This window comes from Panthera onca, chromosome D3 (assembly GCF_046562875.1).
Source record: "Panthera onca isolate mPanOnc1 chromosome D3, mPanOnc1 haplotype 2, whole genome shotgun sequence".
Taxonomy (NCBI): domain Eukaryota; kingdom Metazoa; phylum Chordata; class Mammalia; order Carnivora; family Felidae; genus Panthera; species Panthera onca.
The window spans coordinates 8563789-8584217 of NC_138350.1; the positions used below are offsets into that span (position 1 = coordinate 8563789).

The following is a 20429-nucleotide window of genomic DNA, read 5'->3' on the forward strand; positions in this document are numbered from 1 at the left end:
TAAAAAATAAAAAATAAAAAATAATTTTTTTAAATGCATAAATATCTCCTTTTCACCAACAATTCCATTTCTAGGAATTTAATCCCAAAGAAATACTCAAATAAGTACCCAAACATTTATGTCCCAAGATGTTCATTTCAGCACTGTTATAAATACAGTTATATGGGGCACCTGGGTGGCTCCGTCAGTTAAGCGTCCAACTCGATTTGGACTCAGGTCATGATCTCATGGTTGTGAGATCAAGCCCCGCATCGGGCTCCACACTGAGTGTGGAGCCTGCTTGGGATTCTTTCCCTCTCTTCCTGCCCCTCCCTGGGTCATGCTCTCTCTCTCAAAATAAATAAACATTAAAAAAAATAGTTATAAATAACTCAAACTTAGTACACTGATATAATACTGTGGAATATTATATGCAACTGACATGGTTAAGTGTCCAAGACAACAGAAAATTAAAATCAGAAAAGCATGTATTATACCTTTTCATATGTTAAATAAAAATCACTAGTATGTATTTCCACATACACATGGATGACTGTTTAGGGGGGCATCTAGCTAGGAGTATCAACTCCAAAGTGTTACTTACCTTGTAAGTAACAGTACTTACTTCTCTGGGGAAATGAGGCTGGGAAAGGGAGAAAGACTACTTGTGTACTGTTTCATAATAGGTTATCTATTACTTTTATAGTCGAAACTTTTTAAAATTAAAAACAAGTCTTTCAAAATACCGTAAGTATGCATTATTATTTTCAAGTTATTATTTGCAACTCTTTCAAGTTTCTACTAAAAAATGAGTGTCAGGCAACATGATAAAACATGGAAATCCACAATCAGAATGCTTACCTTTTAACTGTTCTAGTAAAGACTTAAGACTATTCTCTACTCGCTCCTGGATCTCCACTGTATCCTCTAAACAGAAAAGAAAAAAAAAAGAAAAAGAAAAAGAAAAACTTTCAATTCATTTTGCTAGGAAGAAAAAAGCAAGATCAACACCTATAAGCAACTCATGGGCAAGGACATTTTCTTTTCTCTTAAGACTCATAGGCCTCTGGGGCGCCTGGGTGGCTCAGTCGGTTAAGCGTCCGACTTCAGCTCAGGTCACGATCTCACGGTCCATGAGTTTGAGCCCCGCGTCAGGCTCTGGGCTGATGGCTCAGAGCGTGGAGCCTGCTTCCGATTCTGTGTCTCCTTCTCTCTGCCCCTCCCCAGTTCATGCTCTCTCTCTGTCCCAAAAATAAATAAACGTTAAAAAAAAAAAAAATTTTTAATAAAAAAAAATAAATAAAAAATAAAAAAAAAAAGACTCATAGGCCTCAAATTCTATTACTGAGAGACAAAGAAAAAGATGAAGAAAAGGAAAAATAGAAGAAAGGCATTAATTATCTTTCTATCAAGAGCAATACCTCAAATTGTCTAGGAAGAATTAAAATCTATGTGCTTCAAATACTCTCAAATACTTGTAGACAGAATCTACAAAATTTATAATTGGCCAGGGGGGTGGGGGTGGGGAGGGGGGAATCTATGGAATATGTGTGATTCTCACTGGGTTAAGGAAAAAACTTTTCTCCACAAAGCTTAGTAAAGAATTCAATCTGAAATCCAACAGTATTTCAACAAACTAAGGATTTCTTCAACTTTTGGACCTAACAAGTGATCTGAAAGAGGAAAAAGACTTAAATTTCTAAAACATTACTCTGTACCTATGAATGTACCTTGTTGGATATTAAACCAGATATTTCCAGAATAGATTCCACCTCCTCCCAATCTGTCTAAATATGTGAGGTTATAAATATTTTGTTACATTTACTAGGTTTTCAATGACAAAGACCTAGTAAATACTCGCAAAAATGTATACTTACCTAAACCACTGGTGTCCAGCTCATAAATATCACTAACAAGATAAAAAGAACTGGTCTGACACTGAGAACAGCCAGAACTGAAGAATCCACCCATTCTGGTGGGTACAGGACCAAGGAAAGGATACTGGAAAAAAGGGAGGGAAAGTAATGTCCATTAAATCCACCTAAATTTATATAAAACAAGAAAACAGGGGACTACAACTACTAGATAAAGTCTATCTCAGTGATTAAGTTGCAAACCACTTATCATCAAACTAATCACTAAGTCATTACAGTGAAAACAGAAGCTCTGCATTAATTTGTTGATAGCTATTACAAATTTACCATCACAAACGAAGCTATTTTGTTTTTCCTCATTATCCAGTTTGGACAGTGAGGAAGCCTCTGCAATTCAAGTGTCATAAATACTGGAACAAAGTACTGTTCTCTACTATCCCCCCAACCCAAATTCCTATTTATTAAAAAGACAGTCATAGATTATTGTAGATTTGATGGTAAATACTGTTGATACCTGAATTTCTTTCCCAATAAATCGCTTTCCTGTCTCCATAGCCACCTCCAGCTGTTGAAGGAGTAAACGAAAAATATCAATCCGGGAGGACACGCCATTTTCAGTGGTCTTTTCTGAGTTCCTTGGCTCCACAGGATGATTAAGACTTGGAAGTCCACTGATCAGCCTCAATGTTAAGGAACGGATTCTTAACCACATGGTCTCCTCCTCCAAGGAAAGTTTCTTATGTTCTTCAGAAACATCCCTTAAAAAGAAATATCCCCAACCCATCCATTTTAGTTAATGTGTTGCCATCTTTCAAAGTTCACATTCATCAATCACAATGCCTTTGATCGCTACCAGCATTTGTCTACTAACTGAATGATCTCAGACAAACCCAAATCACCCAAGTGTCCATTTCAGCATCGATAAAATGGGAGCGGTAACCTACCTAACAGGTCATTTTTTCCCCTTAAGGGAGACTTCTAATAACAACAAAATATGTATCACATATTTGAAATTCAAATGACAGAAAACTGAAAAATAAAAGGGAAATGTGCCCTGATAACCAAACACCTGCAATATTAACAAACTTGGTATGGGGCACCTGGGTGGCTCAGTCAGTTAAGCATCTGACTTTGGTTCAGGTCATGATCTCATGGTTTGTGAGTTCCAGCCCTGCATCAGGCTCTGTGCTATCAGCACAGAACAGGCTTCAGATCCTCTGTTCACCCCCCTTTCCACCCTCCCCTCTCTCTGCCCCTCCCTGCTTGCACTCCCTCAAAAATAAATAAAAATATTTAAAAAAAAAAAAAAAAAAAGCTTGGTATGCATCCTTTCAGACTCTTACAACACAGATGTTATGTATACAACTGCAACTAAAAATATTTATATAATTTAACACATTTTAAATAAGTGGGTTCACAATATTTATACTATTTTGCAAACTGTATCTTTTTCTTTCTTTTCTGCAGAAAAGAATTAACACAGCAAGCCTGAGGTTATTGTCTTTAGAAGGGCCAACTTACAAGGCTGACCTGTAGCTGGTATCTAGGAACTTGGCACGCCAACCATTCCCTAAATGGTAAGAGCGGCTCACTGTGCCTAAACTGTTTGTACAAACCATATGGTCTATGGTGAACACCTACTTTCCTTCTGGGAGTCTGGAATATTGGCACGTACTACACAGAGGGTGCCTACATAACCAGCTAGTAAAAATCTTGGGCACCAAATCTCAAATGGGCTTCTCTGAGCAGAAACACTGCACATGCATCATTGCATTTTTCACTGCTAAAGAAAGGAGCACACTTGATATGTCTCCTCACAGGAGAGAGACAGCATTGGAAGTCTGTGCATGGAGTTTTCCAGATTCTGTGTCTTTTTCCCTTGCTAATCCTGTCATGTATCCTTCTGTTATAATAAACCTTAGCTGTGATGACAACCAAAAGTGGAATCTTATGAATCCTAGCAAAAATACATTTACTGTAAATGTATTTTCTCCTCCTTATGATTTTCTTTATATTTTCTTTCTCTAGCTTACTTTATTATAAAAACATAGTATATGATACACATGACATACAAAATACGTGTTGCTCAATTGTTTGTGTTATTGGTAAGGCTTTCGGTCAATAGTAGACTATTAGTAGTTAAGTTTCTGGGGAGTTAAAATTAACACATGGATTTTTGATTGTGTAAGGGGTCAGTGCCCCAACCCTGCACTGTTAAAGGGTCAAATGTATAGAGAACTACCTCATATACATAACTCTGCATGCTTTTGCACTTACTGCTTTAGGTTGTACTTTTCTAGAAGTGGATCTGCTGAATTAAATGGGATATGGAATTTTCAATCTTTTTTTTTTCCTGAACAAGTATAAAAAAGGTCATATGGAAACAACAAAAGAAAAGGTTAATTTGGGGTAGAGTGGAGCCAGGGAATCAGAAATGGGAGAACAAAGTGGCCACCAGGGAGGGTGAAAAATAGTTCCTGCCAGGATTCTGGTTCACAATTCTTGCCTTCAGCACAGGAGCAGGCAGCATCCCCCAATGCTAAGACCCATATCTTTCCCCTAGCTCACAGCCGGAGTCCCTAGATGCATCAGAGCCAGAGGAGAAGGCTGAGGACTGCTGGGAGCTACAGATCAGCCCAGGGCCACTGGCCCATGGGCATCAAAAAATATTAGATCTGCTTAATAAAGGCTCAGCCCAGGATCTGTGCAGCCTGCGGAACATTTGGAATTTTCAATCTTAATACAGATCACTAAAATTCCCTATAGAAAGATTATATATAAAGTTTTACCATCACGACAATGTACAACAACCATTTTCCCTACAACCTTGCTGACCACAAGTATGAATCTTTTTTATCTTTGCCCAATAGTTTTTGTTTTTTTTTTTAATTTTAATTTTAGAAAGAGAGAGCGTGCAAGGGGAGAGGAGAGAGAATCCCAAGCAGGCTCCATATTCAGTGTGGAGCCCAACATGGGGCTCAACCCCATGACCCAGGGATCATGACCTGAGCCAAAATCAAGAGTAGGACCCTCAACCGACGGAGTCACCCAGGTGCCCCGGGAGAACTCTTAATAAATCAATAAGAAGATAACTAAAAAACAAATTGGACTTGTGCTCGCTTCGGCAGCACATACACTGAAATTGGTACGATGCAGAGAAGATTAGCACGGCCCCTACACAAGGATGCCACGCAAATTCATGAAGCTTCAGTATCTTTAGGAGCACTAAGGAATCTACTCCTGAAATCACTGTTACACTACATGCTAACTAATCTGGATGTAAATTTAAAAAAATAATAAAATTAAATTTAATTTTTAAAAAAACCCAAATTGGACTTAACAAGTTCAATGAAATGCACTGTACAGTGATAAAGATTTTTTTTTTTTTTTTAAACTATTGGACAGGGGCACCTGAGCACCTGACTCTTGATTTCAGCTCAGGTCATGATCCCAGAGTCATGGGGTCAAGCCCCAGGTCAGGCTCCACACTCAATACGGAGCCTGCTTAAGATTCACTCCCTCTCTCCCTCTCCCTGGCTTGCACTCTCTCTCAAAAAAAATTAAAAAAAAAAAAAAACTTTAAAAAGATTTCTCCTTGTATGTGAAAGATATTAATATATATGAAGAAATTTACCAATTTACCACATACCTTTAGAACTTGTTAACAAATTTATTTCTATATAGAAGGCTAATATTTAGAGATCAGATCCTTTATGTTTCCAGGTTTGATGTAATGCTAAGAAAGGCTTTCCCTAACCACTTAAAAATATTTTTATATTTTCTTATAGATTCTCTAAGGCGTTTTAGCACATGACCTTTGATCCATCTGGAATCTGTTTTTATGTATGCTATGAAGGAAAATCTAATTTTTATATTAGTCAATAATCCAACATAGGAATGAGATTCATTTTCCTCCTTTGGCTTACTTATATCTTCGTATCCACATAATAACCATGTTATTATATTTGTGTAAAAAAGATATATATATATATATTTTTTTAACTGTTAGATTCATCCTAATTCTGCAAAAATAAATGCTTGGGGTTAAATTCCAGTTACCTATCTTTTGGATCCCAGCTGAAGAAAACATTTAAGTCTCTGTTGTCTCGCAAGGCTTCCCATGGAATGTCATCTTCTTCTGGCCGAAGATTCATTGATTTTATACTTTCTGCTAAACTGGTTGATCTGTGATATAGAAATTTATTTATGTATTATTTCAATAGTAAACCAGCCATGAAAACAGATTAGCCACAACTTTGTTTTACTAGAAAGAAAGGAAAAGAAACAGGAAGGAAGGGAGGTAGAAGGATTTACTATTAAGAGGTAAAAGCTCACAGTAGGTGACATAGAACCAAGCCCACCTATATCATGTTGGCCTGCTACACAGCAAGAGAAAGGGTCTGGAAGCTCAAATAAAATAAAGTGGATCAGAATTAATTCCTGAAATCTCATGTTCACAGGGGAAGGGGAACTTTTTAAAAATTATATGGACTAGGGTGAGGACCACCACCTGGCTGGCTTCTGTACGGAACATGAAATGGTGCCGGCAGCACCCGATCATTACCCATGCCACGCAGTGAGTTATTTCCCCTTTCTTCTCTGTCCCTACCAAATTTCTCTCTCACTCTCTCTTTTTTTCTTTCCATTTTTCCTTATCTTAAGTCTACCAATATCACCCATTAGCCAATGGTTCTTAGGATCTGATCTAATCCCTTAGTTCCTTTTTAGCTCTTATTCAATACTTACATATTTGCTTCAAGTAGAAGGTCTAACAACATCCGTTCAGTACGGACTTGTGCAAAATGAAGAGAATTATTCAGCCTGTTCCTAAAAGCGATAAATTCTGGGATCTTCTCAAATGCACCATATTTGTAAGCTTGAATAATATATTCTGAGGTCTGGGAAGGAAAGATACCACCTCGGTATAAATATCTCACATATCAGGCAAAGGAAGGCAAACCTTGTCATGCAAAACAAAACACTCACACTAAAATTAAGATATGAAATCTAATCTCTAAAGGTCACCAAGTAGAATATCAGCTATTAAAAACATTATTTTTCTTCTTTCCTATACCAGAATCATATGTGTTCTTTACTACTACTACTTGTAATAATACCCAGCTGCTGCTACCACCAGAGACTTTCTCTTAGCAGTTATGTCTTTCAATTCAATAGGACTGGAGGTTGCCACGTCAGTCAAAAATTTGATTAGTGCCATTGTGGAAGGGATATTACTCCATGTTTTTCTGCATCTAAGATAAACTGTGTTTTATACAAAAGTTCCAAAAACACCGGGAATAATATAACCACCCACAATCAACCCAAATAAAAATCACCCTCCTTCAGAAAAGACAGGCTACTCCCTGGTTTTGTTTATTTCTAAATACTATATGTCACAAACATAGGGCATATATGCATTACAACAGGATAGAAGACAACAAAAAAAGGACCCATAAAAATTCATCAGAATCCATTATGAGGACAGAAAGACTGCAAGAACCAGGTTTCTTATCCATCCAAACTACGTAAGACCAATGCTGAAAAATTCCATGAACAAGTAAGTGAAGGGAACACTCACCACGTGCACTTTAATTTTCAATTAATACATATGTACAGATGAAATGTTGTGAACAGAGGCAAGAAAAAGAACTCTCAACAGAAATTCTGGCACAACAGAAGAAAATCTCAGGAAAGAACATTTCATGGGTGTGGGCCTATGCCATCAGGATCACAAGTCAGGAGGGCACCCTTTTGGGCCACGGAAAATGTTACGCTCAAAGCAGGTATCTGCCCCAAAGATCCTTTCTAGAAAAGCCAGTCTTTTTAAACACAGCCTCAGTCAGCTCTGCCCCCATCTCCATTATGACTGAATAATTTGCCCAGTAGGAAAATAGGCCAATAGTTCAACAACATACCCTCTGATACACAGCCTCGCAGGGTTCATTTCAGGCCGCGGGATTGCGCCACGGGCGCTAATTCAACTGCATTCGATGCGGCTTTTAAACCCCATGGGACACCTCGGCGAGCTGTTTGCCTGCAGTATCTGGAGAAATTAAAGACGGACGGACACAAGAAAATTAAAAAGATTACTTGTGATCCTGCAGGTTTAAAGAAGGACTATCCAAAAAAGCTCAAGTGTACCTTCTAGCTTGATTAAAGGACAGTGATATGCCCCATCAAGAAGAGGCCAGGATGCTCTAAACACAAATGCCTATCCAAAGGCCTCATGGCTAGGAGAAAGCAAGGTTTACCAGAAGCCCTTGCAATAGGAATTTACAGCTTGAAAAAACCAGCTGCTTGGGAACATATGATCCAGCAGTTAATGGGGATAAAAATATGACTCTGGGGACTCCAATCAAATTTATCAATTACACTTCCAAAATATGCTGATTAAAGAAAAGAACCCAAGTTTACGAAGTACAGAGGTGTTTTAATTTGAGTGGTCCATGGACTACCACTACTGAAAAAAAGATAATAGCTTTTAAAAAAGAAAAATAAGGGGCAACAAAAAGGAAACATAGTCCTTTTAACAAACTGAGAAAGTAACTGTAGTTCTCTGGCTTCTGTTTTTAAGACAGTCCTCCTTTAATGCTGCAGCAAAGTTATCGCTGCAGAGCTAGCAAAGGACCTGGGCATCTTCCAATAAGACCGAGCCTGGGGAAGTTCCATGATTGGAAAAAACAACCCCTACTGGAACTGCAGGCAAAACTGGAAGCCACAGGCACTTGAAAAACTTCTGACTATCAGAGAATGTTGTCCGTACCTATTTCTACTCATTTATGCACCAATGAGGCTAGTTATATCCCATATGGATTCCTGAAATGAACCCTGGTCACTGTAAAAATTAGCAAAATAGATGGACATCAAACCCTAAATAATCATCTTCTTGAATACTTATGTTAGACTTTTCAAGGGAAATTATTTTTAAATACAAACAAGTAAGTAACTTTTGGAGATAAGAAAATCTGACTCTAATTCTCATATTGTAAAAATCTACTCCAAAGTAAGATGACAGCAACAATGATGACCTTTCCAGAAAGAAAATCCCTGTGTAGACTTTCCCAATTTAACTTTCAACCTCATAGCACAAAGCCTTACAAAGCAGAACGCTGGATTTTCCATTGAAGGATTAAATGTGTTCTTTCAAGAGCAAGCTGGGAATTGAAACACATCAGTCACCCAAGAAAAAACCATCTGGGGATCTCAAAAACTCCCAAGAATAAAAATCAGAACACAGAGCTTTAGCTTTCCAGAGATATTTCTAATACTATTAGGTTTAACACAACACTACAATCATGCTCTTTCTTACCCTCCAAGTCCTATAGGAAACAGTCCACACCACAGTCTCCAGTTCCCTATTTTGGGACTCAGGCTAGGCATTAAGGTTGAGGGTGCATTTTACTTGCTGTATTGGTTTTTGCTTTTGCCTCTAGGACCCCCCAAAGATTATCTACTTTAGTATGATTAAGTAAGTTCTTTCTTCTTAGTAGTAATAAAAATAAATTCCAGGTAGAGAGTCTTAGTCCCAGATCAATAAAATGATCAGGTTCAGCATCACATATATTCAGATGAATTAGTCACTCCTGCCACACACAACCATCAGCAAAACATCAAAGATAAAAAAAGTCACTAAGAACAACATACCCTTCTCAAATCACTCCTAAGGATATCTCCCTTCCTATAACAATAACTTGGAGTTGTTGTTTTGGAGTGGGTGTTTTCTTTTCAAAACAACTCTTTAGATACAGTATTTGTGGGGGGGAAACTAAAGCTTAATTTTCATTAGTATAAAATAACATACATTATTGACCAAATCATGAATCATATAGTGCTTCTTGAATGCTGGATGATTAAACTGGAGTAAAACCAGCCTCCAGGCTTGGAATAATCCCTTATTCACCCCCAATTGCCACCTCAGAGCTATTTGAGAACAAAACTTTGAAAAGGCATCATCAGTCAATCTTCCTTAGAAATAAGCAATGACAGCCAGATTAATGAGATTTAAGAAACCCTTTTGATTTTTTTTTTTTTTTTGAGTTAATGCAACTTCTTAAAAACTGGGAAAGGGCAATCACAGATACTTCAATACACAGTGCAAACAGAGATTTATAACTCAACTGCCTACCTGTGCCAGGATACTTTAGAAACCCAAGGTCCTAGAGATGCCCTCGGATCTCTAAGCCAGGCCAGCACCTTCTAAGCAGCATGTTCCGATGCTGATGCCTACACTTCCCTCTCTTCCTGATTAGGAGCTATGACACAAAATGAAGTCTGAACAAAGATACCACCAATCACTGTGGTGGAAAAAGGCCATTTGGGGGAGGGGAATAGAGCTTAAAAGCCAAATGATGCACAGCTCACCATCCCTTGCTACACCAGCCTTCTAGGCCTTGCCCTGAGGCTTGTCAGGACATAATTATTGCAAGCTGACAACAATAAACCTATATTCCATTGTTCAGAAATGTTTCTGCCCTGCCTTCTATTTAATACAAAGCTAAAGAATTCAATGGAAGATAGATTAGCCAAAGCTGTTACAGTTATGAAAGGGTTTTTTATTTAAAAAAATCCTCATGACTGTTTGCCAAGAACCACCCCCAAAAACGGCTTCCTGGTCAAGTTCCTTAGTTGCTCTTAGACCGTGAACACAGAAAGCTATGGGTAGATATCTGGCATGGCCAAATTCCAGATGATGAGTCTTAGAAGCACATGAGAACAAAGCAGGCAATGACCATCCTCAAGACATGCCTTCTTTCTCCTATGTTCTGGGTGGTTTTGTGCAGCTGGTTGACTGACTAGAAACCATATAAAACTTCTGCTTAACTGACAAGTGGAGATCAAGTCTGCTTGCAGTGAAAAATATGGCGCAAATCCCATCCTTTCATTATGGCACATAGCTCTACCTTATTTATTGCTACTTTTAAAAACATACTATTGACAAAAGTTTCTTGAAATGTCCTTCAATTGGTCAATTTCATAATTCTAAGAAAATACAAATGCACTGGCTACTGGCAAAGGGCACAGTGGTTATAAACTTTAGAAACAAATAAAGGTAACAGAGAGCAGCTGCTACTGCAGAATCTTCTATGGCATCCCAGGCTATGAACTCTTTATGGGCTAGGTCTTACACCCTTAGAAAAAATTTCACAGACAGGGTGCTTGGGTGACTCAGTCAGTTAAGCATACAACTCTTGATTTCAGTTCAAGTCATGATCTCCCGGTTGAAAGATCAAGCCCCACATCAGGCTCCACGCTGAGCATAGAGAGCCTGCTTGGGATATTCTCTCTCGGTCCCTCCCCTGCTCGCTCTGTCTCTCAAAATAAATAAATAAACTTCAAAAAATAAAATAATAAGGGGCGTCTGGGTGGCTCAGTAGGTTAAGCATCCAACATTGGCTCAGGTCATGATCTCATGGTTCACGAGTTAGAGCCCTGCATCAGGCTCTCTGCTGTCAGCACAGAGTCTGCTTCAGATCCTCTGTCCCCCTCTCTCTCTGCCCCTCCCCGACTTGTGCTCTCTTTTTCTTTCTCTCTCAAGTAAATATTTTTAAAAATCTTTATTAAAAAAAGGATGCAGTCTTTTAAAAAAATAAAAAGTAAAATAAAATAAATACATGAAATAATTTTTTTTTTTTTTTTAAAGGAATTAAAAGACAGGCGCCCTGGGTGGTGCAATCGGCTGAGTGTCTGACTCTTGATTTCAGCTCAGGTCACGATCTCACAGGTCCGTGGGTTCGGGCCCCACGTTGGGCGCTGCACTGATAGCACGGAGTCTGCTTGGGATTCTCTCTCTCTCTCTCTCCCTCTCAAAATAAATAAATGTTAAAAAAAGAGAAATTAAAAGACAAATCTAAGAAGAATACCACTTTGTAGTCTGTTAACACCTAGTTTTAACTGCACCTTTGCATGGATTCTATTAAACACACCCATTCTAGCAACCACAAAGAACTCTTTACCTCTACCTAACAGCCATGGCGAGTATGCTATGGCCTAAGGGCACTGGCAAGTATGCATGGCACACTTCAACATGTGTACCCATCACACGAGGAAAGATGTTCTCTGAATTGTGTGCATTCAGCGGGCAAGGTCATATTTTTAAAAAGTATTTTTCACTTACATCTTTCTGGTTGGAGTGGAAAAACCTGAGCGCGAAGTTACAGGATTGGGATGCAGCAGCATACTGACCTAGGGACTCGGCATATCGGGTCAAAAGATAGCTAGGTCAGAAGGAAAGAAAAAAAAAACCATGTTATACTTACCCACTTCTAGTATCAAACACCGTATTTCAAATTACTATAGCAGAGACATAGCTAGGCACACAGAAAAGTTAAAACATCCTGCCATATAAATTATCTAATTCATGGAATCAAAAAAATTTTTTTAAAGAGCAAAGTGAATTCAGTTTTGTGGGAGACCTAAAGTTCTGTGCCATGCTTTCTTATACTCAGATGATTAATGGGACACAAGGGATAAAGAAAATATACCCTTGGTTCATCACAAAGAATAATCAAAATACACATTCAAAGAAGCTCTAAGGTAGGGGCACCTGGGTGGCTCTATTGGTTAAGTGTCTGACTTCGGCTCAGGTCACATCTCACAGTCCATGAGTTTGAGCCCCATGTTGTGTTCTATGCAGACAGCTCAGAGCCTAGAGACTGCTTTGGATTCTGGGTCTCCCTTGCTCTCTGCCGCTCCCCAACTCATGCTCTGTTTCTGTCTCTCAAAAATAAACATTAAAAAAAAAAATACCGAGGGACACCTGGGTGGCTCGGTCGGTTAAGGGTCCGACTACGGCTCAGGTCATGATCTCATGGTTCGTGGGTTCGAGCCCCGCATCAGGCTCTGTGCTGATAGCTCAGAACCTGGAGCCTGCTTCAGATTCCGTGTTTCCCTCTCTCTCTGCCTCTCCCCCATTTACACTCTGTCTACCCTTTCTCTCAAAAATAAACAAACATTAAAACAAACAAAAAAACCGGGCGCCTGGGTGGCTCAGTAGGTTGGGCGTCCGACTTCGGCTCAGGTTGTGCTCTCACGGTTTGTGAGTTCAAGCCCTGCGTCAGGCTCCAATACTGACAGCTCAGAGCCTGGAGCCTGCTTCAGATTCTGTGTCTCTCTTTCTCTGCCCCACCCTCACTTGCACTCTGCCTGTCTCTCAAAAATGAATAAATGTAAAAAAAAATTTTTTTTTACAAAAAAACCCCTTCATTAAAGAAAAAGAATCTCTGAGGTCAACAAATGAAGTACATGTGTAAATCTCAAATGCAAAGCAGAAGTCAAGACTTCAAGACAACGTGTGCTAAGAAAAAGTGTTCAAAGTATATAGTTGTTTGCTATCTCTGGGGAAAACTTTCTTGCCTTCTCTAAATTGTGCAAATTTTAAAATTACCACAAAATGCTGGAAGATATAAAAATCTTTCTGCTTTGCAACAGGCCATATAATGGGGGATTACTTAATCTAAAAAGCTTAATAACAGAAACAACTCTGCTGCTAAACTCTAAAAGTCCAAGTTCCGTGTAGAAGGACCCCACCGTAGTGTAGCTGGCTGCTCGGTATTCAGAGTATATACTACCAACCCAATGGTGTCATGCTGGATATGCTTAGCATCAAGGCTGGAGTACAGATCCACCACTGGTTCAAATGCACCCAGTACACAGTAGATTCGAACAAGCAGCAATTTGAATTGAGCGTTGGAAGGGCTGTGGATTAATCCCTCTTCCAGCAAAGTCAGGGCCTGCCACACAGCAGTCTCATCACCTAGAATCAAAATGTAACAGCATTATCCACAGTGCTTGACAACAAAGGGAGGTTTCTCACAAACAAAAGACAAAACACTGACGTATCACCTCCCCTAGCTATTTAAAGAATGAGTTCAGGTGTCTGAGAACAAATTTTAGATACATACCTATAAGCAAAATCAGGAATTTCCCTGAATAGAGTCTCTCAACAGTTACCTCACAGTTCTTAATCATGCATCTACAAAAGTGATGCCAACATTAAGCTGCAAGGTCTTATGAAGAAAGTTATGGAATCTCCGAGAATCCTAGATGCTGAGAAGAGATAGACTCTGAAGGAGAACTAGAGTCCACCAACCTTCTCGGTACAAGATTTCCTCTATAAGATTCCAGACAGATGCTCTGTCATTTTTCTTCCATATGTAACTCTACTATTTGAATGTCAAGTGATACTTGAATAAAACTGTTCACTAATAATCAGACTAATATGACACATTTTTTTTTTGTTTGGCCTTCAAAAGGCTCCATGCATCAAGAGTCTTAAAGACCAAGTAACTTCTGTTTTGTGTACCAAAGAAAATATGAAATAAAGATTTATATACAAAAATATTCACTGTACTAATAATGGGGGAACGAGGAAATAAGTTATAGTAAAACCCACACATGGAAAACATCATGCAGCCATGTGACATTAATGAAGAGTTTTTAGTATTAAGGATAAATACTTATTAACGTTCAGTAAAACACACACAGTTAAAATTAGTGTGAAGAAATGATCTTCAGTCTGTAAAACATGCACAGAAAGAGAGAGAAGGAAATATGCCAAAATATCAGAGTGTCTTTTGGAAGCTGGAAATGGAAGATTAAAATAAACTGTTCTCCAAAATTTGTATAAGCTATTTTTATAGTCAGCAAAAACCTAAACTGAAACTAAAACTTGGGGTGCCTGGGTGGCTCAGTCGGTTGAGCGTCAGACTCTTGACGCTCCATTGTGGGATCGAGCCCTGCATCCAGCTCTACGCTGAGCGTGAAGCCTGCTTAAGATTTTTGTTCTCTTTCTCTCTCTCTCTCTCTCTCTCTCTCTCTCTCTCTCTCCCCCCCCGTCGCCCCTCTCTCCCACTCGTGCTCTTTCTAAAATAAAAATAAAAAAATAAAACTTAAAAAAAATTTAAAGTAAAAGCTCCATGAATTGAGCTTTTAAAATTATATCCTATAGGCCTTTTTTTTAAGAGAGAAGAAACAAGATATAATCGACAATTGGAGCTTTAGATAAATATCATGCATAATCCTAACCAAACTATACACACCTATAATCTATGCAAACTACCATTATGATCTTAGTGTACTGCCACTGAGCTGGAATTACTTCACATGGTAGTAATCACAACCTGCACCCAATTTTCTGTTCTGCGCTTTGCTTTTAAAGTGTTTTCTGATGTTCCTACATGATCTTCACAATCATAATTTTATTGAATTTAACACTCACTGACCTAAACTCTGGAGCAACACTAAATTTAAGGGTCACAGATAGTTCCTGCCCTCAAGAAGCTCAGAAGTGAGTAGAAGAGACGGCTGGACAATTATAATGGAATAAATAATTTTAAGAAGTTCCAGTTATTCAAAGATAACTAGTATTAAAAAAAGATCTCCTTGGGGCACCTGGGTAGCTCAGTAGGTTGAGCATCCAATTTAGGCTCAGGTCATGATCATTTTTTTTTTCAAAAATTTTTAAATATTTATTTTTGAGAGAGAGAGAGAGAGAGAGAGAGAGAGTGCGCAAGTAGAGAAGGGGCAGAGAGTGAGGGAGACACAGAATCTTAAGTAGGCTCCCGGTTCTGAGCTGTCATCACAGAGCCCGATGCAGGGCTTGAACTCAAGAACTGCAAGATCATGACCGGAGCCGAAGCCAGATGGTTAACCTACTGAGCCACCCAGGTCATGATCTTGCCGTTCCTATGTTCAGGCTCACTGCTGTCAGCCGGTCAATGTGGAGCCCGCTTCGGATCCTCTGTCCCCCTCTCTTGCTACCCCTTCCCCACTTGCACTCTCTCAAAAACCAAAACCAAAAACAAAACATTTAAAAAAAGATCTCCTTAAGATGGAAACAAAATTTTAAATAGGGGGAAAAAGGCTTAATTCTCATCTATTAAATCAAATGTCATAAAGACGTTTTTTATCTTATTTTGCAAAATTTAGGCTGTAATTATAGCTTTATACAAATTCTTCACCAAATCAAAAGAGCATCAAGGATTGATGAGTTTTAAGGCAAAATTTTTCCTTCTTTTTTTTTTTTTAAAGTAATCTTTTCACCCATCATGGGGCTTGAACTCATGACCCCGAGATCAAGAGTCGCATGCTCTTCCGACTGAGCCAGCCAGGTGCTCCAGGACAAAATTTTTCTAACTAAATGTTGTAACATAACAAAATGATATTACGTTCTGGGATATGATAATGTACAGCATGGTGACTATAGTTAACAATTCCGTACTGTATACTCGAAAGCTGCTAAGCGAGAAGATACTAGTTCTCATTCCAAAGAAAAACAATCTGTGACTGTGAGGTGATCCACGTTCACTAAATTTACGGTGATAATCATTTCATGGTAGACATATCAAATCATTACATTACATATCTTAAGCTAGTACAAAGTAGTATGCCAATCACATATCAATAAAACTGGAGGGGAAAAAATGACATGCTTAACTCCACATTTTACTTTTGCTGAATCATAAAGAAATGCTTTTCTGCAAAATATTTGACAGCATCAATGTATTCAAGTGTTCTTCTTAATCTTTCACATTCAAATCAGTCTCTTTCAACATCCTCACCAAATTTCCATAGATTTCTAATCTCTGCCAGATCCACGTTAGACAATGACTATGCCTCTGATTGGAACACTTCAGTATCATTTTCACCTTCAACAATCCTTGCATCTTTATTATGTTGGCAATTTTCCAATGTATTTACACTGTATGATTATGGAAAATTTGCCTAACTTCTTTCTCTCTGCCCTGTCTTTCCCTCATCTATAAAACTGCAAGAATCTTAACAGTATTATTATGAGGTTTAAATGAGCTGATTCATATACGACACTTTCAAGTACCTGATGATCAACAAACGTTAGCTATTATTATACGGGCAGACATGCTGCTCAAAGAAACAAGAGATTAGCAAAGCCACAGTCTCTTACGAGCAAGAATGGATGCTAGGGGTAAGTGGGGAAAGGTATCTTATCTGAGTAGGAACCAAATTACGGAGTGGTCAGTTCATTAATGATGTTTTATTACATCCCTATGCACGCTCACAATTCTGAGCCTTGGATGACAAGTCTGATAAAAAGGATTCACCCCCATCTCTGCTGCAATACAGTGCAAGAAGTGCTAGCACAGAGGCACACACAACGTCCTGCAAAAGTTCAGAAGGGGCATAAAATCCGCAATGGGTATGGGGGTAAAATCAAGACAGGCTTGTCAGAGGCACTGTTTGAGTAAAAGTTAGATGAAGAGAGTAAGAAAGTTATTTCAAAGAGAGGCACCACAGTGTTCACGAATAGTAGCAAACAAACCAACAAACAAACAAACAAAACACAGTAGATACAGGCTGTAAGTAACCTAAGAATTTGGAGATATAGGCAGAGGCCAGATCATAAAGAGCACTGTAAACTACCCTAAAAAGGTTGATCTTTATCCCCAGGAAAACAGGTACCTCTGAAGGATTTTAAGCAGGAGGATGATGGAATTAAAGTCAAGTGCTCCACGAAACGACCCCCGAGGGCAGAGGTTTTATCTATATTGCACAGTCCTGTCTCCTGGGCCTTTTGTTTCTTGTGCAGTTTATTCTCGTGAATATGCAACAAGTACCTAAGTTTTTCCCCAAAAAAACTGCTCATAAAAGAAAATGTCAGGAGTGAGCCCTAAAATAATGAATCATCTTTTTCATGCTCAATGATACATGACGCCTCCTTCAACATAGATTGTATTTTTGTCTTAAATAGGCTAATTAGAACTATTCCAAAAAAAGTGCATTCTCCTACATATATATTTTTTAAGTGAATAAAAAGGGCTATTCCATTCCATGGGCCGCTACATCTATCTCTGAAACAATTTCTCTGTATTTTAATTACTGTAACTTTGTAATACGCACTTCAGTCATTATTCACTATATTTAGAAATGTTTAAAAACAGAAAAGACAGACAAGAAATAACAAGTGTTGGCAAGGATGTGGAGAAAAAGGACCCCTCGTGCCCTGTTGGTGGGAATATAAGTTGGTGCAGCCACTGTGGAGAGCAGTGTGGAGGTTCCTTAAATAATCAGAAATATAACACAATTCAGTAATTCCACTACTGGGTATTACCAAAAGAAAATGAAAACACCAATTCAAAAGGATATATGCACCCCCATGTTTACTGCAGCATTATTTACAACAGCCAAGGTATGGAAGCAAACCAAGTGTCCGTCAATAGATGAATGGATAAAGAAGATGTGGTGTACACACACACACACACACACACACACACACACACACACGAATATTATTCAGCCATAGAAAGGAATGAGATCTTGCCATTTCACAACAACATGGATGGACCTAGAGTGTATCATGTTAAATAAGTCAGAGAAGACAAATCCCATATGATTTCACTTATATTAGGAATCTAAAACATAAAACAAACCACGCAGAAACAGACCCATAAATACACAGAACTGGTGGTTGTCGGGGGGGATGGCAAAAAGAGGGAGTGGGAGGTACAGGCTTCCTGTCCTGGAATGAATAGGGACAGGGGTGAAAGGCACAGCATAGAAAACACAGGCAATGGTACTGTAATAGTGCTGTATGGGGACACACAGTAGCTACATTTATAGCATGATATACAAAATTATTGAATCACTATGTTGTACACTTGAAATTAATGTGTCAATTATATTTCAATTTAAAAAAAATTTTTTAAATAAAAACGGGCAACTGGGTGGTTCAGTCGGTTAAGCATCTGACTCTTGATTTTGACTCAGGACATGATCTCACTGTTTCCTAAGTTCAAGCCCCACATCAGGAGCCGGCCTGGACCAGCATGGAGCCTGCTTGGGATTCTCTGCTGGTTTCCCTCTCTCTGCCCCTCCCCCACTCGTGCTGTGTCTCTCTCAAAATAAACATTTTAATAAATAAAATAATAAAAATAAGAACATATATGCATTGATTTAAAAGATTATCCTGATTAGAGAGAGAGGTATATCTGGGGATGGGTTCTTTTAGAAGCACCCTGGACAACGTCAAGGAAGAAAAACCTAAAAGCATAAATCAAATTCTTGGATTACATAATTAGTCTCAGGATTTATAATCAATAAAAACAAAGCATAAAGTTAAATTGAAATCACTGTTCCTTACCTGTTTCTCTCCATATATCAATAAGCACATGGACAGCAAGGAGACAGTAATAGTCTGAAAACTGCAATTCGGTTTTCAAACAGGATTTCCCTGTAGGGAAAAAATCCCATATTTGTATTTTAACATTTGTGCAACTATCACTGCCCCAAAGGAGTTTTTTAAAGCAGGAAAGTGACAGGAGAGGTAAGATAAAGAGAGGAAATGAAAGTAATAAGATTAGCATAAATACCAGAAGAAAATATAAGCCATGAATCAAAAGATTCAAAATAAAGTAAGGCCACACTCAGCTGGACCAGAAGAAAGCGTTCCAGAAGAAAGGTGGTATCTGAAATGACCCCAAAGGGAGAGAAGCAAGATTTGGAAGGAGGGTTCAGGTTAAGAAAAGACCAGAAGCCAGGGGCCAGTAAAACTAAAGTAATAGTATGCTCATTACTTCACTTAATGATTTAGAATGCAGTTAGAGAAATACTGATGTCATCTGGTCAGATAACTTATATTTTATCACATGTATCTAGCAATCTAAAGATCATCTATTTCTAAACTACATTTTTACTTCACAATTAACAACATTCCTTTAGTGCAATTTCAGTCTATGTATTAAAAATACTAAGGCCTATAAAAGCAGAAAAAGTGACAATTATCATAAACTCCATGTAATTCATAGGAGCCCCAATGTGATAGCTCAATCAGGAAGAATATGGACGACTATAATCACTTAGAACTCCAAACTTAAGAAAGGCTTTACATTAGGACAGTCTTCCCACCTGACAAAATATCCTCCTTGCCAAACTCATTACAACAAGGTGCTCCAGGTGATTAAAAAAAAGGTCTTCTAAAACTTAGCAAATCAGGGAACAACTGCACACTTTGAAAGGCTGCTCACCAAATTCCAGTCCATGCTGGTACCTTAACATCAATTCTCTGACCACACTCTGTTTCTGATTTTTATCCAGAGTGTGGTACAAGCCAAGTAACCTCGTCAGCTGCACCACACATAAATGTTGCTGCAGAGCTCTGATGTCGGCAGGCAGTGCCAACTTATCCTCTGTTGGTGTCGACAAAGGAACAACTCCAAGTAATTGATTAATAAACTGCAAAGTAGAAAAAAAGGAGCACAGATCTCAAAACAGAACTAGTCTGGTAGGCATTAACAAATTAAACATTAACAAATGTTGAAATGGTCTAGAAAAAGACATCAAGGAAAAAGTACAAATTAAAACCCCTTTAGTAGATCATTTTCTATCTACCAAAATTAAACAAAAAAAATTTCTTTTTTTCTTTTAATGTTTATTTATTTTTGAGAGAGAGAGAGAGAGACAGAGTTCTAGTGGGGAGGGGCAGAGAGAGAGAGATAGAGAGAGAGGGAGAGAGAGAGAGAGAGTGAGACAGAGAGGAGACACAGAATCTGAAGCAGGCTCCAGGCTCCAAGCTATCAGCACAGAGCCCAATGCGGGGCTTAAACC

At 38.5% G+C, this 20429-nt stretch overlaps 1 protein-coding gene and 1 non-coding gene across 2 annotated transcripts in view; one reads left to right on the forward strand and one right to left on the reverse strand.

Moving 5' to 3' along the window:
* Positions 1–20429, reverse strand: part of NAA25 (N-alpha-acetyltransferase 25, NatB auxiliary subunit) — an 80539-nt gene that overhangs the window by 19924 nt on the left and 40186 nt on the right. The window contains exons 12-20 of the mRNA XM_078435790.2: positions 19850–20057; positions 18967–19056; positions 13425–13605; positions 11968–12067; positions 6600–6751; positions 5913–6038; positions 2368–2611; positions 1857–1980; positions 841–906 (exon numbers count right to left, since the gene is read on the reverse strand). Of these exons, the coding sequence (XP_078291916.1) occupies positions 841–906; positions 1857–1980; positions 2368–2611; positions 5913–6038; positions 6600–6751; positions 11968–12067; positions 13425–13605; positions 18967–19056; positions 19850–20057 (1291 nt within the window). The remainder of the gene's footprint in view (positions 1–840; positions 907–1856; positions 1981–2367; positions 2612–5912; positions 6039–6599; positions 6752–11967; positions 12068–13424; positions 13606–18966; positions 19057–19849; positions 20058–20429) is intronic.
* On the forward strand, positions 4966–5072 carry LOC132666184 (U6 spliceosomal RNA). The gene has a single exon (XR_009604549.1). It is a non-coding gene; the product is annotated as a U6 spliceosomal RNA (small nuclear RNA).